We start from the raw sequence: 26,036 nt of genomic DNA on the forward strand, positions 1-26,036 counted from the left end.
CATTATATACGGACAAAATTTGTATATAAGGTCCAAAATCTGTATATAATACATTGTTACATATGGATTACATACAGACAAAAATTCATATATAAAACTGTCGTAGGTAACATTACATACCAAAAAATTTGTATGTAATTACATACAGAAACATTTGTATGTAATATCTGTATTACATACAGATTTTTCTGTATATAATTATGTAAAAAAACTTGTAAGTTTTGTATATAATTATACAAAAAATTTGTATATAACATTGCTGTCAGTTTTAAAGGGTTGTTTCATTCAGTACTGCATAAACCTAACACACAACTAGGGCTGGGCATAGTTCAATGAACTGTACTGTAACTACAGTTAACCATACTATATTGTACTTAAAAACACTAAATTTGTTTTAACTAAAAACTAAATAAACTATTATACACTACAGTTAAAAGAAATTGAGCTTTATACAGTTTGAGTACAATTAACTGGAAGTACAAATTTTTTCTTTAAATGTAACTGAACTAAAAACTAGTTCATACAGATTTTAACTTAAAACCACTGGTATATGAGGCTGAATTGATTTTAAAAACTTAAAAGAACTTTCATTAAGTTTTTCATACGGACTATAAATTACACATTAACAAAGTTATACAAACTAAAAATTGACTTAGTTCATAATTTGTTGTACCCTATATTTCTTGTATGTTTTTAAAAGATAATAAATTAATACGAAATATATAATTAATATTATCATTTAAATTATTTTTTTAACCAACCGTTACCATTTTTATGTAATCTATGGTAAATGTAAAAAATATTAAAAAACAGGTCAAAGAATATAACAATTGAAAAATAATATTAAAACATATGTTTATAGGCGTTAAGATCCAGACTTATTCTTTTATTCTTCAACGCAGTGAGTCCTCAGAGGAACATTAATCATCATTTGCAATCACGATCCCCACAGTACCTTAAAATCAATTTAGTTTTTAGTCTAGTTGTTGCCAGGGTTTAGTATTATTATTGTTGATGTTTTTTGTACCAGTTTACTAAATTGTACTAGTGTAACTGAACTAAAAACTAGTTCAATTCAATTTCTTTGAATTATTTTTTAGTTCACTTCAGTTTATATGAACTATTTTATAGTTAACTGCAATTATTTATAGTACAGTGCACTGAACTGCATTTTGCCTACCCCTACACACAACCATACACCACAATAACTTTCATCATTCAGCACCATACCAAGCATTTCACATTTAAAATAGGTATATATTACATAAACATCATTATCATATTAAAAGAAAAGTATAAAAGCTAAAATTATTAATGAAACTTCTTAATATAAGACAATTACTCACTTCGATATAAAAGACTTTTTTTGGGAAGCTGAAACATTAATATAAAATCACTTTCCAGAACAAAGATAGCAATAATTTTAATTGTGGTTATTCTATTTGAGCTGAAAAGGAAATTAACAATATTTTACGCAAATTCTTACTTGTTTTATCTGTATTGACTTCTCACTTTCTTCCTATGCTTTGATCAATAACAACCTCTGCTCCATTAAAACTCTGGAAAGGACAACATATGAAGAATAAACCGAAGACATAGGAATTAGGATGTAAATATGAAATGCATAACGAGAAATGAAGTATCATAATGTAAACAAACTTACCTCAATTCACAGATCTCTCAATTGTTTTCTCTATAACAACTTCACTAGTTTCTAGCAAAACCAAATTAACAACACAACATAATAATTATTATTTTTTGAAACTTTACCACAATTCTAATGATGAATAGTTACAATATATATATATATATATTATGGTAAACTAACTATGGCTGAACCTCTTCGCTTAGATTTATAGAACTGACTATTTAGACTCAACCATTATCAACCTATAAAATTGTTATTTCTTACTATTAAAACAAAGGGGCATACTTGCATATTTGATATTGTAAAAATTGTATAAATTAAAGAGAACTTATCATTTTACCAATTTCTTTTCTATTTGGCATGCATTATAAGCGGATACCATTGCATGAAAAAAGTAGCATTATTATTGTTAATTTTATTATATAATTTGTTTATAATCAAGTCATAATATAAGATATTTCTCCGTTAGTTTCCTTCAAATGGGGAGTTTAATCATTAGTGGAATCACAAACCTCTTCACAGAGTATAGTGTTATTCCTTGCTTATGAAATAAGTTCAACTGAAATCTCATACCATGTGGATTTTTAAGTCTAATTCAATTCACAAAATCGATTTGTAAAGTGAGATATTATAAATTAGTTTTATCTACGTGACAACTTTCAAATATAACAAATCTCAAACCCATAATATTAGGAGTGCATAATAGTTAATAGCAACCAATATTTACAAAATGTATATTATAGAAAATTACCATTTGTATTCCTGGAGCATATAAAGCATGTTATTCAAAGAGAATTCAAGAGTGTCGAGATACACAAATTTATAATAAAGGAATTTTATTTTAATATATAAATGCAATTAAATTTGAAGACAAATAAATAAATCTCACACAATCATGACATGCCGCAACACAATAATGTCAGAATTGTAAGTTAGAGGCAGAATATTTTCTCCAATTCAGAATGTAAGCTTACCACATGTTTCCTCTTTGAAGAATCATAAGACTTAACAGTGCCTTCATAAAATCTGCAGTTACATCAACATGAAACTTTAATTAGAAATCCTAGGAAGACGATAAGGCAATGGGAATTTAAAAAATTTATTTCTAGGATCAAACTAAAAAAAACGTATAAAAAACACATTACATGTATAAACCAGTACACGGATAATTAATTGAGAGCCAGTCAGAAATATTTAAAGCAATTAATCTGTACAGAAGCAATATGAAAAACTTGATAACTAGGCAAACTAATAAAAGTGCAGTAGAAAACATTAGCTAAATTCGTGAGTCATCTTTGGAGGATGTGGTAAAAAAGCTTTAGACATAACCAAAAATGTATATGTAATATTTTTCACATGTCTTAGATTAATAAAAACGGTGGCATCAATATACCATTTTGCTTCTTCGACTGATCTCTCAAGATTTAATATAAAAACTTACTGCTTATCCAAAGCCCACCAAACTTTAATTATGCAGCCAATTAGATCTTCAGCGTCAAATCCAGAAATATGAGTTAAAATTTTCCATATATGGCAACAGGATTAAGAGAAACCTGCACAATCCCTCCCCAAAACAAGCAATGATTCAAATTTCAAATTTTCACAGTGCCCAAATTTCAACCGAGAAATAAAATGAAACACAACATATAAAAGCTAAAATTAGATTACCTCACCTCAAAGAAAATCCTAGGTTCTTCCACACCTTCCCACGTCTTCAACTCCCACAGAACCTAACTACACCTACAAGAAGACTAAATCAATGATATGACAACACGAAAAAATCAACATGCAAAGACAATTTAGGTAGGAGTTGGGTCACATACAACACATACTAGTGATGTCAAAACAGGCCATCTGGCCCGGTCCAGTCCTATCAACCACGAGTTGATCTCTTAGTAAGTTAACCCAATCTAGCTCACTTACTAGTAAGTCCAAAAAATTTGAACTTAACCCAATCCACAAAAGGTTGGTGGATTAAACAGATTGACTCACTGATTTACTTAATTACAAGTTTTTTTCCTTCAATCCCCAAAAGAATAACAATTTTTTTTGTAATGAGTCGTCTTGGAACGAGCACAATTTGGGAAAGGATTTGAGCACGGTCTGTGTTTGCAAAGCTCATTCTCCAAGCTTTGCCATAGAGCTTGGTCTGCACGCTGGGGAGCATAGTGTGAATGTTTTGCTGTAGAGCTTGGTCTGCACGCTGAGGAGCTCGATCTGCACACTAGAAAGCTCAGTTTGCATGTTGTTGAGCATGGTCTTCTTTTGAGGAGCCCAATATGCTCTTAAGGGGTACGGTCTATGTTGGTCGGCACCGCTTCAAATCAACTCAGAGAAGTGAGAGCATTTTAGGTTTAGGGTTTTCATTTTTGTAATAGAACTTTCAAAATATGGGTGGATTGGTGAGTCAACCACTAGTGAAGAAATGACCTTTAACGTCACCCCTTAGACGTCGGACCACCAAATATCCAACGTAAAAAATGACCGGTGGCATTATAAAATTCGTATTTAGACATTGGATGGAATTGACGTCTAAGCTGACTAACACGTCAGCTGCTCCCAAACAGACGCAAAAAATATTGCAGAAATTAATTTTTTACTGGTCTTAAACGTCCGACTTGAGAGCCACCGACCTCTAATTCTTATTTAGATGTCGGATTAACCCTATCGGAACCCAATTGGTCATCCCAGAATCTCGAAAGTCATTTTTTTCGCTACTTAGACGTCTGATCCCGCCACCCCAACATCTAAATACGATCTAGACGTCGGCCTCCTAGAGTCGAACGCCAAATGGCCTGCAAAGGTAGGTCAAAAGTGACTGTTCCACTCCCCTTATACGTCGGGTCGTTAGTCCCGACGTCTAAATAATCCATTAGACGTCGGGGCCACTAAAGTCGGACGCCAAAAGGCTCCGCTAAAATTAATTTTTAAATGATTTAAACTAGAGTTGTCAAAATGGGTCACAACTGGTGGGCAAATCTGGCCCACCACGGTTTCAGGCTGGGTTGGGTTTGAAAAAATTGTTTTTTTTATGCGAGTCAGATTTAAATCCGGCTCATGCGGGTTGAACCTGTGGTGGGCCGGGTTGGCCCACCAACCTACATACCTAATTTTATTTTATTAAAATTTAATTTTAATTTTATAAAAAAATATTTATTATTTTTTTTTTGCTTGAAAAAATTATTTAGGTTCCTTATTTTCAAAATTAATTAAACATTGGGAGTGAAATTTGTTTAGATTTGAATCATAAAAAGTTTGTAATTTTTTTATTTAAAAAAAATTGTAATTAAGTGAGTCAGTGAGCCAATCCGTTTACCCACCAACCCGTGGTAGGTCAGGCCGAGTTCAAATTTTTCTGGCTCGCTAATAAATGACCCGGGTTGGAGCTCACTAAGTGGTGACTTTGAATCCAAGAAAAACCATGATTCTTTTTCTAGTCAAGCCAAGTCATAACCTAAAAAGACCTTTTGACTTAATCAATGGTGTGTGAATTAAATGGAATGCAAAAGCTGATGAAGTTTTATGACAACTCTACTATCATGTGAGGATAAATAGTTGAGTGGTGAGTAATGCTACATGTTGATCTGCTTGTTCATATTCTAGGCATAGGTGATTTTGTGAGTGATGCACCATGTCATAATTGTTTGAAATATTTGGCAATGCATGTGATTTTTTCTGATGTGCAAAGTCATTTTATCAAAATGTCAAATGTCTGTTGTGATGTTTATTTTCTTTTGTGATTTCATGAGGACATGAAATAATTCAAGTTTGGGGGAGTTGATAAGTGTGGAAAAGAGCTGTTTTTACACTTATAAATGAGCTCAATCTTGAAATTATACATGTTGTTCCTCATTGAAAAGTAGTAATAGGAAGTAGAAAGTTGTGTAAACATTATACAGGAAAGGTTGCATTATTTGGACTACTGTCAGTCAATTATCGCTAAGCGCAAGCCATAATTCGCACAACCAGAAGGAAGACATTCACACAACGCACCAGCACTATGTGTTGAGCGAATGTCATCAGTTGAAGAAAAGCAGTTAAGAAATTCGCTCAGCGCATACACACCTGTGCACTGAGCGAATTAATTAAATGATGTTGGCTTAAAAGACGTGACAGAACGACAGAAACTATCTTCTGACACAAACAGAGCACGAAAAATATTGAAGAACTTGAGGAGACGATCAAGAGACACTTCAAGGCATCAAGACTTCGCTTTCTGCAAGGAATTGTTGTAAAGAGTATGTTATAGATGTCTAGGAGGTGCTAGTTTTTCTATTCATTGGAATTGGTTGAATGACTATACATTAATATAATTTTCCTGTACAATATATGTTTTTATTCTTGTCTTTTCTTGAATTGCTTATGATTATACGGAAGTATAATTTTATTTAAACGTTCTTTTGTACTGGGAAGTATTTTTGGAACATAAACGTAAGAAAAGCAACTAAAAGTAATTGATAATTTTAGAACTTGCTTTAAGGAATTAAATCAAGATACTTTGATGTGAATGCTTGAATATAGAACATATGTTGTTCAGGATGTTACTGTAATGGTAGTCTAAGACCAATTCCAATGATCTTTTATCCAATTTTACATTCTTAAATATTTACGTAGTTAATTTTATGCCATTTTCCAAAGTTGAAATCAAATGTTATCATCAGTAAATTGATTTTGATAAACAAGCTTGATTAAATAATGTGACTCAAATTCCCTTGGGAGAACGATACTCTAAACTTATTTCACTGTATTACTTGAACGATTTGGTATACTTGCAAAAAGTTATCATTGAACCGATCAAAATGTGTTTTCGTTATGTTTTGGTGCATTTTCTCGCTTGTTCCTGGGCGGCAATTTTGACCACTTTTGGCCCGTGATTTATTGTGTGCACTCCTCCATTTCCCTCCACTGCGTTTTTAATCTGCTAAGAAGGTTAGCTTTGTTGTTGAAAACATTTTTTGTAAGCATTTTATTAAATAGCAACATTATGATATTCCAAACACTGGTCAAATTAGAAGGAAAGTGTTATCCCATGTAACAATCAGATTGAGGGATTTCAAGACAAGATTGATACGTCTATATGTCTTTGGAGACAGACAACAACATGAGTCTCCATGTGACAGGTACAAAATAACAGAGGTCGTATTTAGACGTCCAACCTGTGCAAGTCCGACGTCTATATAGATGTCCGACCTGTCCAAGTTCGACTTTCAAATAGACGTCCAACCTATACAATTTGACGTCTATATAGACGTCTGACCATGGGGTCCGACGTCCGTCCCATTGACGTCTCCCAATAAGATGTCGAACGGTGATCAGACACCAAAAACCCCAAATAACAGACGTTAAAAGCCTTTTCTGCACTAGTGAGCTCAGCTTACCACGAGTTCAACCCGAGTGAGCCAAGTTCTTTGTGGATCAGACTCAAAATCTATGCCAAAATTTTAATTTTTTTTAAACCTAACCAAGTTCAAACCTGTGGTGGGTCCGCTTGACTTGCAAGTTCGAATTCATTTTGACAACATTAAGACAAACAACCCAAGGCAAATGAAAATTCCATCTTTGACTCTAAAAGAGGAGGTAAAATGAAAACTTACTTTACTCACGATTTCAATCGATATGGTGATTGTAAAGATAACCTCTAATAAAAGAAAACATAAAATTTGAGTAAACTATCTAAGAGAGAGGACCAAAACTAAAGGGAGAAGACTCCTCGAGGAAGATCAACATTACTTCTCTGTTTTCTAAGGTAAGCTATTTTTGTTTTTTCATTATTATTAAAAAAAGTTATTGCAAAATTCCTTTTATGATGTATTAACAAATTATTTTCTAATGATTTAATATTAGGGTTAAATATGTTTTTGATTCCTTAACTTTCCGTGAAAGTTGGAATTAGTATCTCTTTAAAACTTTGCCCCAATTTAGTCCCCCAATTTTAGAAATGTGTGAATTTAGTCCTTTTAACCAAATTTTGTTAAGTTTATTTGATGTTTCAAACTCATTTCATTACAGCATTTGAGGTTTTTTACACTGTTTGACACTTCTCTTCAATGTTAGTTGAGAAATACGTTTAATAAACTTAACAAAATTTACTTAAAAGGACTAAATTCACACAATTTTAAGAATGAAAGACTAAATTTGTCCAAAATTTCACTAAAAATTAAAGGACGAAAAATATATTTAACCCTTAATATTATAACGAAATTAATATGCTGAAAAATAAACTATAACAAAAAAATATAGTTATTTTTAATAAAAATATAACATTAAAATAATATTATTGAATAAATAGAAATAAAATATATAATTGTGTTATTCATACTAAATCATGAATACGTTATTTAACTAAATTATGATTTAAACTTTTTAATTATTTCAGGGTTAATATTTTTTTTCTTAACTCTCAATAATGAAAATTGAAATTAATACACTACGTGAATTTAATATTTTTAACAAAATTTAGTTATGTTTATTTGACGTTTAAGATGTATTTCTCAGTTAACACTAAAATGAAAATGTGCACAACCTATGTATAACTCAAATGTTATCCTGAAACATATTTAAAACCTTAAATAAACTTAACATGGGTTAAAATTATTAAATCCACACATTTATAAAATTGAGAAACTAAATTAAGTCAAAATTAAAAAAAAAAGACTAATTCTAATTTTTATAAGTTAAAGAACTAAAAACATATTTAATCTATTATTTCAATGTAAAATATTTTTTATTATATTTATTATATTAATTAATAATTATATTCTAACGTTAACTATAACATCGCGGTTAGAAAATATTAAAATTTTAAAACTGAAAATAACTATAGAGATGAAAGTATATTCATGGAAACTAAAATACATCCAATTCTTTTTAAAAATTTAAATACTTTTATATACCTTACTACATATAAGAATAGATAAAAAAAATATGCTAACTTACTATATATATATATATATATATATATATATATATATATATATAAGATTTTAACTGATTTTTAATTTTTACAATTAAAATATAATAAGTGTGTTTCAATTTAAAAAGAAATGAATTTTTCTTCAATGAATCTTCCATAAAAAATTAAATAAGTTGTTATTTTTTATAAAATAATGCTAATATAATATAAACATTCTTTTATATTAAATTTAAACAAAAATACACACAATTTTATGAAATTAAAAAATAGAAAACTAGATGTTAATACATTTGTATAATTTAATTTAAGAACGTATGACTAATGAATATGATTAAGTTATAACATTAATTAAACTAATATATTAACATAATAAAAAAACTTTTAATTATTGTTAAAAATATATTATTATAAATAAAATAGTCAAAAAGCGTATGAACTAGCTCCAATTCAATGAATTTTATGAATATTTAACTTTATAAACTTTTTTAATAAACAATTATTTTGATGATGTGAGTTATTTTAACTCTAACTCATGAGTTATAACGAAATTTTATAAAACAAACTAATTTAACAAGTGAATTTATGGATATGCAGAATTTGCACATCATGAGTTATTTTAACTCTAACCTAAAAACAGTAAAAATATTTTTTTATAGAATATATATATATATATATATATATATATATATTATATTAAAAATGTTAAATAAACTTAATTGGGTTAAAATTATTAAATCCAAATATTTATAAAGTTAAATAACTAAATTAGGTGAAAGTTAAAAAAAACTAATTCTAATTTTAACTAAAAGTTAAAAGACTAAAAACATATTTCATCTATTTTTTTAATGTAAAATATATATTTTTTATTTTTATTATATTAATTAATAATTATATCCTAACGTTAACTATAAGATCACGGTTAGAAAATATTAAAATTTTAAAACTGAAAGAAACTATACAGATGAAATTATATTCATGGGAACTAAAATACATTCAATTCTTTTTAAAGAATTAAATACTTTTATATACCTTACTACATATAAGACTGGATACAAAAATATGCTAACTAATTTTGGTGACGTTTTTCTCACAAATTGATTCCTATATCTAACTAGAGCTTATAATGCAGATAATAAATTTTATTACAAATTACAACCATTAGTTGACTATTGTAATAAAAAAAATGTTTATAAAGTGTAAGTTGACTTCGAATGAAATTATTTATCCAATAAATTTGTTACACTAATTAAGTTTCGTATATGAAAATATAGTAAAGCTTATTTTCCTTATTTGTATCTAAGTAGAAGAACCTTAAGAAGATAAAAACAAAACCCACCTAAGAATGAAGTCCCTTGGTATCTCAACTCTCATCTTTATAATGAAATAAGAAATAAGAAGAAAAGAGAAAGAATGTATTATTATAAGAAGTAAATTTAGGAAAGTACAAATTAAGACGGTAAAAAATATATTATCATAAATAAGATATAATTTAGTTGTATGAATAAATAAATAACTCTAACATAGGTCAACCAACTTTGTAAATAAAATCTCGAAACGAATCCATAACATCCCTTTCAATTAGTTGTTGCCCCCACCTTGAATTTTGATTAACAAAAGTGGTGAAAACAAGAAAGAATGTTCATATAATCTCATTTTGGTTGGTTGAGTTTGAATTTAACTAAATTTTTCTAAAACCCTTTTTAAAATCAAGGGTCCCCACAAATGGTTATATGCTTCTTATCCACTCATGCACTTTAAGACGTCAATGGAATTCAGTTAATCCACTTCCCTAACTCAACTCACATATGGCTCACTTGGTGAAGTTGGTGAGGCTTGAGTTTTAGATTCCACAAATTATAAATTAATAAGTTTAATTGCACCATTTTATTCTAATCATTTCAATTAAATATTCAAGACAATACGAGATTTTCGTTATATTAATTTATTTTTTAGAAAAGTTAGTACTTTTTATTTATATTATTCAATCTATCAATTCACTTAAAACACTTAAACGGTGCAATTAGAATAAATTATGGCGAAAATCACGATTAAGTAAAATCAAGAATTGGTATATAAGAATACAATTATAGTTTAAGTTTTATAATGTTGTTTTCGTTAATATATGAAAAACACATTAACGGGTTTAGTTTACCTACTTAACAAATAATGCTGTCCTAAGCTTTTTCTCACGTGTGACAGTGACCCTGTGAGAAGATATCTTAGTGAATACTTACTTTGTGTGACCTGACACATAAGTGGATATGATCGATGTCACTTTGGTGCACACAATAGTTAGTGAAACAGCCTAACCTATTATGTTTTGGTTTAGGTTTTCGTCTTCAACTTTGGTTTGTTTTTTGGTGCGGGATTTGTGGGTGTAATTCAACAGCAAAAAGACAAAAGTGCTGTGAAATTTAAAAGTTTAGGTTAAACCCTTCGGAGTTCCATGAGATTTTTCCTTGGTCTCGTTTTTAAGTTTTCTCAATTTAGTCTTTTATAATAAAAATTTGACTCAATTGGGTTTCTATCGTTAAATTAGTTTAACAGAGTTAAGTTTTTAATGAGTTATAATATTGACGTGGATAAATTTTTAAATGTGGAATTTATACGTGGCATTTTATAAAAAAATATTTTAAAAATTGGATTTCTGGATGGATTTTAAAACCTGACATCACTTATTTTTAAAATTTAAGGATTTAGGGTTCGTTGTTTTTGAAGATTGAAAAGCATTTCAAGATTTGGAAGAGGGAAGTGGGAAAACGCAAGACGATTTGTTCCTTGATTAAAATTCTTTCTTCAACAAAACCGAAGAATATTTCAGTGATCTTCCAAAGGGCGAAAGAGAGACACAAAACGACAAATCAAGTTCATGCAGCAACCTAAGTCGAGCATTCAATTGTCAGAGCGAAACATCGTCGAATTGGTCCAAAATTTGCAGCAACTCCAAATCATAGCTTTCGAACTTCTCCACCTAAAAACGCTCCCTTTATTAATTGGTCCCAAACAATACCACTGTACGAACCCCACCTAAAAACGCTCCCTTTATTAATTACAGAAGATGAACAATGTGATCAAATGGATAGTGGAAAATGCATATCTTCCAACGACCCACTTCTTGATTCTAGCCGATATTTTAATAAATAATCAATTTAAAATAGAGGAAACTGAAGGCAGGACATGGGCCACACCCTGGTGAATTTGGACGATGATGCGCGAGCCGTTTTGGATGAAGCATCCCTATATCGTCCAATTTTAATCCCAATTCAATTCAATGAACCCTAATTTTAAAATGTTATCTTAATTTTAAAAATGTTTGTTTAAGAAAATGCCACGTACAAGGGTTTCATAATAAAAAACCACGTATAAGGGTTTGTCAGTACCACGTCTCAAAAGTTGTCCACGTCACCTCACACCTCATCAAAAACTTAAATCTGTTAAACCAATTTAAGGGCAGAGATCCAATTGAGTCAATTTTTCATTATAAATGACCAAATTGGCAAAACTTAAAAGACGAAATCAAACTGAAAAAACTTCACATAAATATAGACCTCTAAAGGAGTTTAACCAAAAGTTTAAAACAAACATGAAACATGTCACAAAGTACGATCAACAAAAAACGAAAAAGATCTCAGGACGTTTTTTCTTTCCTAACTATATCCTTTCAGACATTTTTTTTGACGAACCAAACTAATAATTCGAAGTCACTTACAAACGGGCATGCCACTCTCTACCTCAATGAAAATGAAGCTTCCAACATAGATCAACTACAGAGCATCACCAACTTCAAAAATCTCTATCACCCAAAATGTCCGTGTCTTAAACATAATATCAAATGTTAATATCCATTATTTCGTCCTCAAGTCTATTTATCATAATTGGATTCATCCTTAAACATGATAATATTTATTTTGAAATTTGAAATTCTTATCAAGATTCTATTTTTAAAAAATATCATTAATATATATATATATATATATATATATATATATATATATATATATATATATATTACTTAGTAGTTTTATATCGAAATAAAATGTAATTTAAATATTTTTTTCTTTTTTGAAATATATTTTAAAGACAAAATTTTGGTGGAGCATAGACTCCAAAATCAACAATATCTTAAATGTATGTTTATTAATCTTAATGAAATCACTTAGTATTGGATTTAATTTATTTTCCGTTCATATCTGTGCATTTATCTTCATATATTTATATTTTATTTTTATATTTATATTCCGTTTATATATTGTTTCAAACAATTATATATATATATAAAATTGTACTCTCTTCTTGTGGAATAAGAAATACAATTCCTATCCTTTCTTTTCTCATAACATGGTATCAGAAGAAAATTAATTTTTTATCACGTTCTTCCGCCACCAATTCTTTTCCTGTCCAAATCTTCATTTTCTACCTTTCGTTCTTGGCTTTTCTGCCTTTTTCTTCTCCTTTTATGGCTACTCCCTCTGTTACTCTCGCATCGTTGCAAGATACAACACATGACTATTACATTCATCCTAATGAGAATCCTTCATTGGTGCTTGTTTCCCCGATTCTTGAAGGTCACAATTATCATGGATGGGCTCGCTCGATGTCTATGGCACTACAAATGAAGAATAAATTTGGCTTTGTTGATGGTTCCATTCCTTGTCCAGCTGGTACAGATCCAATGGTTCAAGCATGGAAGCGTTGCAATAATCTAGTTTTATCTTGGATCAATCATTCTGTTTCTCATGAGATTGCTACAAGTATTATTTGGATTGACTCTGCTGCTACGACATGGAAGGATCTCAAAGATCGTTTCTCCCAAGGTGATTCTGTTCGAATTTCACAATTGCATCAAGATCTTTATTCAATGCATCAGTCTGATCTAAGTGTTACTGCATATTACACTAAAATGAAGATTTTCTGGGATGAACTTTGCAATTTTCGCCCTATTCCTGAATGCCAATCTTCTGCTTCTTGTTGTGTTGTTTCTAAGACAATGAAGGAATATCGTGAAAATGATTGTGTTCTTTGTTTTCTTAGAGGCTTGAATGATAATTACTCTGTTGTTCGCTCTCAGATCCTTCTCATGGATCCCTTGCCTTCTTTACCCAAAATTTTTTCGATGATAATTCTACATGAGCGACAATTACAATCAGGAATTCTTTCTCAACCTCCAGTCATGGCGTCACAAGTTTCTCAATCTAAACCTTCTTTTTCTACCTTCAATGGCAGAGGTAAACCCTCTCCTGCCAATGATTATGGCCGGGGAAGATCTTCATATCAAGGTTCTCAGGCTCGTTATCAAGGTTCTCAGGCTCGTTCCTCAGGGGGAAGGTTTGGTGCACCCCGACAATGCACTCACTGTGGCAGGACAAACCACACCATTGATACATGCTTTCTAATACATGGATTACCACCTGATCTCAAATCCAAAAGAGTCCACAATGTTACAACAGATTCTTCTACAGTAGTTCCTTCTTATAATAATTCTCCGGCACAGTCACATTCCGCAATTTTGGGACTTTCTCAAGAGCAAATTCATGGTTTATTGGCACTTCTTCCTCAATCTAATCCCACAATCCCACATTCTACTAATCTAGTGAGCTCTCATAATGCTTCCACTTCTTCCCAGGCTCAAGGTAATATCTATTCCAAATGGATTCTAGACACAGGTGCTACTGATCATATATCTAATTCTTTGTCTCATTTTATTTCTTATCATAGAATCTCACCAATTACAGTATCACTACCCAACAAGAACTCTTCATTTGCTCATTTTTCTGGCACTGTTTCACTTAGCCCACACCTTACTTTACATAATGTCTTATTTATTCCTAATTTTTCTGTCAATCTTATTTCGGTCACAAAGTTAACTAAATCTCTATCTTGTAAACTTAACATTTCTGAATTTTCCTGTGAAATACAGGACAAGTCAACCCTGCAGATGATTGGCAAAGCTGAAGAAAGAGATGGCTTGTATGTCATGATAGTTCCTGCACCCACACCCCTTGGTTCACCAGCTGCTATTACTTCTGAGAATTCTATTGCTTGTTCTACAATAAGACATAACTCTATAGATATTTGGCACTATAGACTAGGGCATCCTTCTTTTTCTTGTTATACCAAATTACGCAACATGTATGCCACTTTACCCAATACAAAATACACGCATTGTGATGCTTGTCATTATTCTAAGCAAAGAAAATTACCTTTTCAATTAAGTACTACTGTTTCAAAAGCTCCTTTTGATTTAATTCATGTTGATATTTGGGGGCCCTATAGTACTTCTTCTGTTGATGGTTTCAAATATTTCTTAACTAAAGTGGATGATATGTCTAGATACACATGGATTAAATTAATGACAAGTAAATCAGATACAAGATCACAACTTATTGGCTTTGTTTCTTATATAAAAACACAATTTGGCATTGATGTAAAAGCTGTTAGATCAGATAATAAAATACTACATTCCTTGATAGGATTAAAATATTAATGTTTCCAAAATACCAATAATAAAACATTCAGTCTCTTATACCTTTTATTGAAAATAACAAGTCAATTTTTTTATATTTCGACCAGAAAACTTATGTTTGGACCGTACTCAATAATTTCATAAGGACTTATGTTTCTATTATATTCAAGAATCTCTTATTAGATCCAATATTACTAAACTTAATTTTTAAACTATGTGAAAGTGTTAACACAGTGAAACATATTATTTTTAATTAATCAATTGTTAATTATAACTTTTAACACAATAATAAAATAGTAGAAGAAGAAAAAAACAATCAATAACTTAGGAATATTATATATGTAATCTAATGTAATGTTATAGAGACATGAAGTTCAGTTCACCTGCCTTTTTACAATGCTGCTGCTCGACAACACAAACAGCACAAACACAAAGGCAACAAACTCAACCACTATAAGGTGCTACGTTAAGTAATCAACTCCTTAAAAAATTATTGCAACGAAGGATAGATACCCTTCTTTATCCTCATAACATGTTTACCTAATTTTTAATCATTTTCTCTTATCATTCCATATGCCTTTGAGACACACGTTTATTAAATATATAAAGGACATTTTTTTGGTCAAAATATAATAAAGGACATGTACTCATTGATAACGAAATTACATTTTTATTTAGTTTTACGTGTGATCAATATATAGAAATAAGCATATGAAAAATTGACAACAGATTGTTATATATTATAATTATAATAAGGTTTGTCGTGGAAGATTTAGAACATTCAGACAATGAGCGTCTAATATCTATTAGTTTTAATCTCTTTAGGTTTAATTTATTATAATGCCTAGTAATTCGGGGAAGAATATGTTTATTATTGGTGAAATCAAAAGGCAGTAATGTTTGATTGAAAAAAATAAACATATAAATAAATATTCTGTGTGCTTTCAGCCTCTTCAAAAGTCTCTTTTATCTGCACCTTTAATTTCTTCAATTATTTATTAAAATGTTTAAATGATGTAATTAATGAAAAGAAAATAATATTTATAACAAGTGTTAATGCTCTCCTCACATTTGCTCTTTATTCGGCTACGCATTTTCCAACTTTGGAGGTGTTTTTGTTTGTGCGTTAGTTACGGCAAAAGTCACGACCAATTAAACTATAACCATTCTTTTATTTTATTTATTTTATTTTATTTTTATTTTTATTTTCCTAACTACTTGCATATTTTATCCTAAATAACATTATTTACGAAAAATAATTTATTAATAGTAAAATAAATGAAATAAAAATAAAGACAGTTGTGTTGGTTGTGTAACTAAATTTACAGTTATAAAAATTGGTGATGATTGGCATTCTAAGACAGAGGGTGCAAAAGATTGAATTAAAAATTGAGGTTTATTGATGTGATGATAACATTAGCAACCGATCCAATAAAAAGTTAAAAATAAGAGAGACTTAAACTAAACCAATTGAAAAGGTTGAAAGGAAATAAATGGAGAAGAAAAATAGAAACGAAAAGAGTAGGTTGTATAAATATAGGAAACATTCTAACGCTGGACATTGCATGCTTCTCTCCTCTTAAATAAGCACCCTTCAAACACAGACCATTTTTGCAACCCTTCATTCTCTGTCATCTCTCCCCTGCTTCTATTCTGCATCCCCTTCTCTTTCCTCTGCATTACTCTGTTTTTGCTCATGCCCTCACCGATGTAAAGGAGGATTTTCACCACCCACGGTTTACTTCTTCTAACTTTCGGGTGCGGGCACGGGCTTTTGGATTTCGACTTAGAACGGGCTTTTGGATTTCCAATATGCACTCCGGAAGCCCATAACTATGTCAAAATAAGGTGACATTTCGTTAGCTCACTTTCTTTTTCGGTTAAATAACCACCCCTGTTTCAGGTGGAGAACACACCAAACAGAACGCTCAACCGGGAATATAGAAAAAAACAATAATACTAATTTGACCACAGAAGAAAACCATGTTGGTTTTTAATTATTTTGTTAAATCGTGTGAATGGAATTTTTGTTTATTATCTGTTTACGTTGAATGAGAAGTGGAAGCTTTAAAGACCTTTTTTTTTTGTATTTTCTGCTTCTGCTGTTGCTCTGTTTCTGCAGAGTTCAAGAAAAGGGGTCAAAATAGAATAGAAGAACTCAGAAATGGCATTAACGCGTAGTAACGCAAAAGAGTTTGTGAGCGATGGCGACGGATCTCCTAGGGCGATTCTGGAAACCCCTGTTTCGGAAACAGAGTCCGAGACAGATTCGTCGATTGATAGCGGAAAAGAGGGTTACATGATGCCATGGAAGTCTATGGTTGACGTTTTCAAGTTCAAGTCTGTGCGAAAATTAACTTCCATTCCCTTGCTTTCGGTGAGCCATGATATCACTCGGAAGGGTTTGACCAAAAAACTGGCTCGTATTCGAAGTGCCGAAGACGGTATCGATATTGGAGATATTCCCGCGAAACCCTCTTGGAGAAACTTTGATTATGAAGAGTTAGCAGCTGCTACTAAAAACTTCAGTGCTGGTATGAGCTAGATCCTCTTCTTTCTTTTCATAATTTGGTGGAAGTTTCAGTCTTTTTTTTAATACTAGATATAAGTTTTCCAAGTTTGTGCATATGAAGAAATCTCATAGCAAAGATCAGTTCATTTGATGGTTCTCGTTATGTGGGGGAATCAATCCTCCGCTTTTGCAAGTTGTTTGGTATTCATTAATCAGTTCACCATTAACAGAAGAAAAAAGGCAAGGTTGAATGCGATTTATTTCTATTTTGGTGTGTCTTTTATAATTAATTTTGCAAAATTTCATTTTTATTACAAGCATAGACTCTCGTGCCATTAGATAATGTTTCGTTTTCGCCATAACTTTATTGAATGGCTCAAAGTAGTTTCTATCTTGTGATGAAGAAATGTAACGAGAATTTATATTTTCCAACTTTGTCAAATGAATAGGATTATGAACTCCCAATGTAATAAATTCCAGACTCTGCATTCTTCTACTTTCGATGAGGCATCCCTCGTGGGATGTGACAAAATAATTGGTATGTGTGAGAGATTTATCGTTGAAAAGAGAAATCAGAAAAATGGGGTTTTTAGATATCTTTTGTGGGTGAAGTGGGTTTAGAATTCTATTAATTTATACAACATGGTTGATTCTGTATAGTATTATGGTTGATGGTTGATGGTTGAAGGTTGATGATGAGTTAGTGATGGTAATTTGGCGCCATTAGCTTGTGAGTTGGTTAGTGCCTAACTTTCCCTTGGAAACTGTAGAGAGTAGACGAGCTTTTTGACCAAACATAGGGTTCCTGTTTCTGCATGTCCAAAGAAAAGGACATCTATTCTCACATTAATATTCTTTACCCTTTAGTGCAGATTGCAAGTGTACGCTAGATACTAAAGTCTGACACCATGAAAATATGAATAAGATTTATTTTGTTCCGTTAAGTGCGTCATTAGTTTAATACTATCAAACTATTAGGGTACAAAGAAGTATTACACTGTTACATAATCACAAGCCTGGGTATGAGTTGTGTACTTTGCCCAAAAGACACCTACTTTAATTAAAGGCAATTTTCCTTGAAAATACACAGGCGTGCCATTTTCTGGTGCTTTCAGTTGTCACTTGTCAACCACATTGAACAGTGTCCCACCCTTTAACCTGTAGGATTGGGCAGTGTGTCCCTTGAAAACTGACATATCATGTCACCATAGTTTGCAAGAAAGTTACTTCTCACTTGGTTTCATCCATAGCACATGCATGAGCCAACTCATTAAATTTGCTATTGTAAATTTGTCAAGGGTACGGCTTCGGTTTAGTTCACACCTGACATCTTCCAAAAGATGTTTATGATGATGTCAAATGTAGTTGCTACATGTCATATGTTTGTGATAGGGACATTCTTGTATGGGGCAGGAACTAGTGTATTGTTTAGTTCATAGTTATAGTAATCAGGCTTTATTATATGCATTTTGGCTGTTTGTTTCTTTCCATCTAAAGATAAATATTCATTCAATCTTATAAGATATTATCAGGAATGTCCCAAATCATTTCTTATAAAGAATGACCCCACTTGAGACAATGTATGATTAATTTGCGGAAAGTTAGAGTTTTAAATGTTCAGCATTGGACCGAGACATAAATATTGAAAATTGATTGCCTTTGTTTTGAAAAATCTCAGCTTTTAGGCAAAGGTGAAATAAGTCTAATGAGAAAAGCCGTTGTCAAGTAGTTCAATAAGACGCCAGTCAAATAGCGTTTCCACAATGGAGTTAATTTCAACGTGACATCGAACTATGTATTTTACCAAAATATGCTTCTGGGTCAAAGTCTTAAATTCCACGGGATGTTGTGACCCTTTGAGATTGTCCTTCTGGTCCTATTAAAGTAAAATGAATATTTCCTTTTGGTCTTTCTCATAAAGAGTCTTTTTGTGCCTGAATTCAGAAACTATACATTAATACTGACATGATCAATAACAGTTAACCAATGACTTTTCGTTCGTTTTAATGTTGTAATGTATGACTTTACAGAGAACTTGGTTGGGAAAGGTGGTCATGCTGAAGTGTACAAAGGGTGTTTACCTGATGGTCAAATTATAGCTGTAAAGAGGCTGATGAAGAATGAAAAGGACGCTGCAGATAGAGCTGGAGATTTTTTGACAGAGCTTGGGATCATTGCACACATAAACCACACAAATGCAACACACCTTGTTGGGTTTGGAGTTGATGGCGGCCTCTTCTTTGTCCTGCAATTAGCTGCGCATGGAAGTCTCAGTTCTCTGCTTTTTGGTGCGGAGATGCATCCATTTCTTGCTTCACTTTTCATGTTTTCCTCCTCTTACTGTGCTTGTTCTATTTTTCATTTCTAACAAAGAGGTGTTCAACATGTCAGGTTCTGAAGGCATGGACTGGGAAAAACGATTCAAGGTAGCTGTTGGAGTGGCTGATGGATTGCATTATCTCCATAAAGAGTGTCCAAGGCGAATCATTCATAGGGACATCAAGGCCTCCAACATCCTACTAAACGAAAATTACGAAGCTGAGGTACTATGGCATCAACTTAAAATATAAACTGAATTTTTCGAATTATTTTCTATGCGAAGAAAATAACCCGCGCTGTTATAAACTCAGATTTCAGATTTTGGACTGGCAAAGTGGCTTCCAAACAAGTGGGCCAACCATGTTGTCTACCCAATAGAAGGCACATTTGGGTCAGTGCTGTAGCTTCATTGACTCACATTTCCTATTGTAAGCATTATCTTTGTGTTGTAAACAGTGCATGCATGATATGGTTGGTTGCAGGTATTTGGCTCCGGAGTATTTTATGCATGGAATTGTGGATGAGAGAACTGATGTATTTGCATTTGGAGTTTTGCTGTTGGAGCTCATAACTGGCCGTCGTGCAGTTGATTCAGATAGTAGGCAAAGTCTTGTCAGTTGGGTAAGTCTTCGTTATCCTTGCATTTGGAGTTGTAATAGACCTCTAACATGGACGAGTAAGAAAAGGTCGAAGATGTTTATATAATAAAATTGTGCTTATTGTTGTCAGGCGAAGCCACTGTTAGACACAAACAATGTAAAGGAAATAGCAGACCCCAGATTAGGAGAGGCGTATGACCGTACAGAAATGATACGTGTCATGGTGACAGCTTCCATGTGTGTCCACCATGCATCCTCCAAGCGTCCATTCATGAACAAGGTTAGATTTTGTCTTGAAAACAGTGTTGTAAGTTTTTGTATGATGTGAAAGTAACATTTTGTATGATTGTTGAGTATGTAGGTTGTGCAGCTGCTAAAGGGTGAAGAGACAATTATAGACATAAAGCAGAATTCAATTGAACCAAAATCTCAATTGTTAGAGGCATGTGACCTAGAAGATTATACTTGCTCAAGTTACCTGAAGGACATGAGTAGGCACATGCAACTGATCATGGAGTGATCCTTGTTTAGTGAGATTTGTTGTAGGGATGGAGTGATATATATATAGCAGTGTGAGTGGTTAAATCCAAAGTCACAAAGTCACAAACCCATTGGTGTTTGTTATTTAGCATGAACTTGTAGTGAGCATTGCTATAGGTTTTGACTTTGGATTAATGTAGAAATGATGCACAGCGGAGTTAGGATAACTTGTTTACTCTGCAATGCCTTTCAGACATTTTCACCCATACGTAAATATAGTCTCCAGGAATTCAAATTTCTCTTCCTTGTATTTACGTAAATACAAAACTCAACCTTCATCACTCTGTCATACCCTACACATACAAACCCTAAAAATTGTATCAAAAATTAACTACGCTCATGCTTTTTTCATTTTCATCACTTTTTGTCGCCATTTTAAATTATATTTTAAATATATCTATATATATACACACTTTAAATTTGGTCCCTTTTTGTCGTAATTCAGTTCGAAAACAGTATGACGTGAAACATAAATAGTAAAAGAATCGGACCAACATGTGTCCGTACAATTGCTGTTCTGTGCTTTTTTTTTTCTTAAATCTTTTTGGTCAAGAGATAGCGTGGTTGAAGGGTAGGATTACTTTGGTGTTTGTTGCAACTAATAATCATATTTCTAAAAATGATACAACTCAGTATATTGGTTATTTTTTACAAGGGCGTTATTCCCATGGTATTAGAATAATTATTTGTTGAAAATCATACAGACAATAATTTTAACAATATTTTTTAAATAAAAATGAAACTAGCAAGAACAATAATAAACACCTTTCCATATTTCCAGGGAAATTGCACTCTTTCTCACTTTTATCCCGAGAAGAAACAAGGAATATAATTTTTTTTAAGGTTAAAAATTATCTAGCAAGTATTGGTAAAATTCGTGATTTTCTTCGTACAATCTAGTATTTTCCAAAAATAAATTATCTTTCTGCAATTGAGAATTGTATTGACCTTCAAAAACATGAGGTGGTTTCACTTTCCCCTTTCAATTATTTCATCTACACCTCTGAAAATAGTCTTAGGGTTTAATTTTTTTAATCAGATTTCGAAATTAGAAAAAAAAATTCTTTCAAAGATTTTATGGGATTTCAAAATCCGATGATGGAAATGAAATTTTTTTTTATAATGTTTCAAAATTTGATGAAGAAAAAATCATTTATTAAATTTTAAAATCCGATCAAGCTTTAGGTAATTCTTCGTCGGATTTTGAAATCTAATAAAATACAAAAAATGGAGTGTAGGATATTTTAAAATGCAGATGATAATTTTAAAATTAAAAAAAAAATTAGAGATGCAAAGTGAAATGATTGAAGGTGTACAGTGAAATTTCAATTTTTGAATATTGTCTTAAGATTACATTTTTCTTCATCGGATTTTAAAATCAAAAAAAAATTATTTATTAAATTTCAAAATTCGATGAAGGAATTTTTCAAAAATATTATCAAATTTTGAAATCCGATGAAAAAAATAAAAAATCTTTTATCGTTTGAAATTCGATGAAGAAAAAATCATTAATCGAATTTTAAAATCTGATAAAATTTTAGAAAATTTTTCATCGAATTTTGAAATCCAACAGAAAATCGGGTGTAGGATTTTCTTAAATGCAGAGGACAATTTTGAAATTTTAAAAAGATCTAAAAGTACAAAGTGAAATAATTGGAAGTACAGGATCAAACAGCGAAGGGAGTTGCTCCCTCCACCACCACCAACCACTCCCTGCACCTCCCCATACCTAATTTGCCCTTCTATAAAACGGATGTCAACATCCGTTTAATAAATTTTTAAAAAGTATTTTATTTATTGTTTAAATAATAATATATACATTAAATTAATAATAATTATTTTATTAAATAAAATAAAATTAATTTATAAATAATTAAGTAATAATTTTAAAAAAATTAAATAATATTTATATATTAATTTAAAATACAATAAATTAAAAAAATAAAAATTAAAAAAAAAACTCAACGGATGTGGCACATCCGTTGAAGAATTTTTTCTTCAACGGATGTTGACATCCGTTGAAGAAAAGAGGTGGGAGTGTAGGATATTTTAAAATATAAAGGATAGTTTTGAAATTTTAGAAAAATGTGGTGGTACAGGTAGCAAAGTGGGGTGGTGTAGGGAGCAACACCCAACAGCGAAATATGAGTTATATTCTAGTTGACTTTTGGATTTGAGGCCTGCGTAACTTCGCTTTTTCCAAAATATTAGGCTTAGAAAGATACTTAATCGTTTTCTTCCTGAACTCAAATAGGGTTTTACTCCCTACACCACCCCACTTTACTTCCTGCACCACCACATTTTTTTAAAATGCCAAAACTATCCTTTATATTTTAAAATATCCCACACCCCACCCCTTTTCTTCAACGGATGTCAACATCCGTTGAAGAAAAAATTCTTCCACGGACATGCTACATCCGTTAACGGATCTGGCGACATCCGTTGTCTTTTTTTGTTTTTTAGTTTTTAGTTTTTTTATTTTTTTTGTTTTAAATTAATATATAAATATTATTTAATTATTTTAAGATTATTACTTAATTATTTATAAATTAATTTTATTTTATTTAATAAAATAATAATTATTAATTTTAATTTATGTATTATTATTTAAATAATAATTAAAAAATTTATTATAAATATATTAAAACGGATGTGCCACATCCGTTAACGGATGTGGCGACATTCGTTACTTTTTTTGTTTTCTAGTTTAGTTTTTTTTATTTTTTTTGTTTTAAATTAATATATAAATATAATTTAATTATTTTAAAATTATTACTTAATTATTTATAAATTAATTTTATTTTATTTAATAAAATAATTATTATTACTTTTAATTTATGTATTATTATTTAAATAATAATTAAAAAATTTGTTATAAATATATTAAAACGGACGTCGCCACATCCGTTAACGGATGTGGCGACATCCGTTTCCTTTTTTTGTTTTTTAATTTTTAGTTTTTTAATTTTTTATATTTTAAATTAATATATAAATATTATTTAATTTTTTAAAAATTATTATTTAATTATTTATAAATTAATTTTATTTTATTTAATAAAATAATAATTATTATTTTAATTTATATATTATTATTTAAATAATAAATTAAAAACTTTTTAAAAATCTATTAAACGGATGTGGCACATGATGTGGCCACATCCGTTGAAGTTTTTTTCTTTTAAATAAAAATAATAAACTAAAATATGAAATATGTAAATGGATGTTACGGATGTCAACATCCGTTGAAGGTGAAACGGATGTTCACATCCGTTTTATAAAAGGGCAAATAAGGTATGGGGAGGTGCAGGGAGCGGTTGGTGGTGGTGGAGGGAGCAACTCTCACTCAAATAATATCTATTTAGGCGTATTTCAAAAAATGTTGGGGTACAGGAAGTAATTTGGAAATGCAGAAAGCCCTGTCAGAGACAATTGGGCCCAAAATGAAATATGTGCCTCTATTCAATATATGTTTGGTATTATATGCATTTATTTATTTTCAACAAGAGTACATTAGTAAGATATTAAATTTGATAACATTTTTCTACCATATGTTCTCAAAAGACGGAGCTAGTATATTATTTTTTTTTCAGAGGAAAAAGAATGTTAAAGTTATACTTTGATTATATTTACTAAAACATTTTTATGGATGAGTAGTATATTAGACATTTCATGTGCATGACAAAAAGAAAACACTATTAATCACAATTATTTGACATATCATTCTTCTTATCTTGAACCAGTTTAACGTTTAGTTATGACTGTAAAAACTAAAAAAATTATTATTATTGTTATTATTATAATTATAAAATTAAACATAAATGATTTTTATAATTTGATTGTAAATAGTTTTTATTTATTTTGTATGTAACTTTTTTAATTAGGTTTAATACATCATTTGCTCCCGAGTTTTAGGCGTTTTGTTCAAAGTCGTCTTATCTTTTAAAAAAGTTCTTTAAGACCCCATATTTCGTTAAAAATGGTTCACAATTGTCCTTTTGGCTTACCACGTTAAAAACATAACGGTGCAATTGTCTTTGTGACGAAAACTGAATGATGTGTAAATTTTTTTATTGTCTGGCAAGGTGAGGTGAATTGAGTTAGTAAGGTATGTGAAAATGTCAAAAAGTTGAAGGTATTAGGTAAAAGAAAAGGGATAGGTTTGTGCAAAATCATGTGTAAAATCAGAAGCCCCAATTGTAATTTTCAAAATTAGAATCTTAATTCACAATTCACAAAATCATGTGCAAAATCAGAAACCCTAATTTCCAATTTGCAATTCACAAACAATCAGAAACCCCATCTCTCTCCCAACATTTCGGCAATCATCGTCCCATTGTTGTCTTTTTCTTCACCTCAAACACCCACAACGAGAAAAAACTCGTTCAAAGAGGAGGAGGAAGGTTGAACAATAATTGAGAAAAAGGATCGGTGGTAACTTTGGTGGAGCTCCCGGCCAACGACGCACCTTGGAAAAGATGCAACGACATCGACAATCACGTCTAGCTCCGACACTAACAGCGAGGCGAGAAAAGTTCAGTCGTTGGCAAAGGTGGTGTTGTAGTGGTCTCACGCAAAGAAGATGGAGGTGGGTGCGGTAGGTTTCCTTCTATCTTTTGTTGTGGTTGAATTGAAAAACGAATGAAGAAAGAGAAATTATGAATGTTGAAACAAAATTCTTCCAATTGCACCTTCACCGAACCATGAACCCAAATTGAAGATCACTTTCACCATATTCTTGAACCCCAAATCGCGAATAGATTCTAACCTAATTGTAATTATATTTAATCCTTAGTTAAACTTTTTTCACGTCATTCAATTTTTTTTTTTTGAAATTTACACCTTAAAATATATCAAACTCTAGTATTAATAGTATAGGACAAATTGTTGGTCTTGCTCTCGTCGGGATTTTCATCATTACCTTTCTTGCTATGGTTATTTTCTTTTTATTAAGGAATAAGCGAGAGAACAACTATTTCGTGCCCTCCCCTAGAAAATCTAACATAAGAGGAGCTGGTACACCAAGAGATAAAGCATATATTTTC

General features: G+C 31.0%; 2 protein-coding genes across 2 annotated transcripts; both read left to right on the plus strand.

Moving 5' to 3' along the window:
* Positions 1 to 13,010: 13,010 nt before the first annotated feature.
* LOC148196368 (uncharacterized) lies at positions 13,011 to 17,171 on the plus strand. Its single transcript, XM_088095375.1, has 4 exons — positions 13,011 to 13,743; positions 13,846 to 14,373; positions 14,479 to 14,690; positions 17,147 to 17,171. Exons 1-4 carry the CDS (start codon positions 13,018 to 13,020, stop codon positions 17,169 to 17,171), a joined length of 1,491 nt encoding a protein of 496 aa, XP_087951501.1. The 5' UTR covers positions 13,011 to 13,017.
* Positions 16,575 to 21,275, plus strand: LOC124819524 (receptor-like cytosolic serine/threonine-protein kinase RBK1). The gene is made up of 8 exons (XM_088094933.1): positions 16,575 to 16,872; positions 17,147 to 17,558; positions 19,567 to 19,824; positions 19,928 to 20,079; positions 20,167 to 20,246; positions 20,338 to 20,476; positions 20,585 to 20,734; positions 20,816 to 21,275. The coding sequence occupies exons 2-8, from the start codon at positions 17,189 to 17,191 to the stop codon at positions 20,972 to 20,974; spliced, it is 1,308 nt and encodes a 435-aa protein (XP_087951059.1). The 5' UTR covers positions 16,575 to 16,872; positions 17,147 to 17,188; the 3' UTR covers positions 20,975 to 21,275.
* The last annotated feature ends 4,761 nt before the right edge of the window (positions 21,276 to 26,036 follow it).

This window comes from Vigna umbellata, chromosome 7 (genome assembly GCF_029865625.1).
Source record: "Vigna umbellata cultivar VRB3 chromosome 7, Vumbellata_1.0, whole genome shotgun sequence".
Lineage (NCBI taxonomy): Eukaryota > Viridiplantae > Streptophyta > Magnoliopsida > Fabales > Fabaceae > Vigna > Vigna umbellata.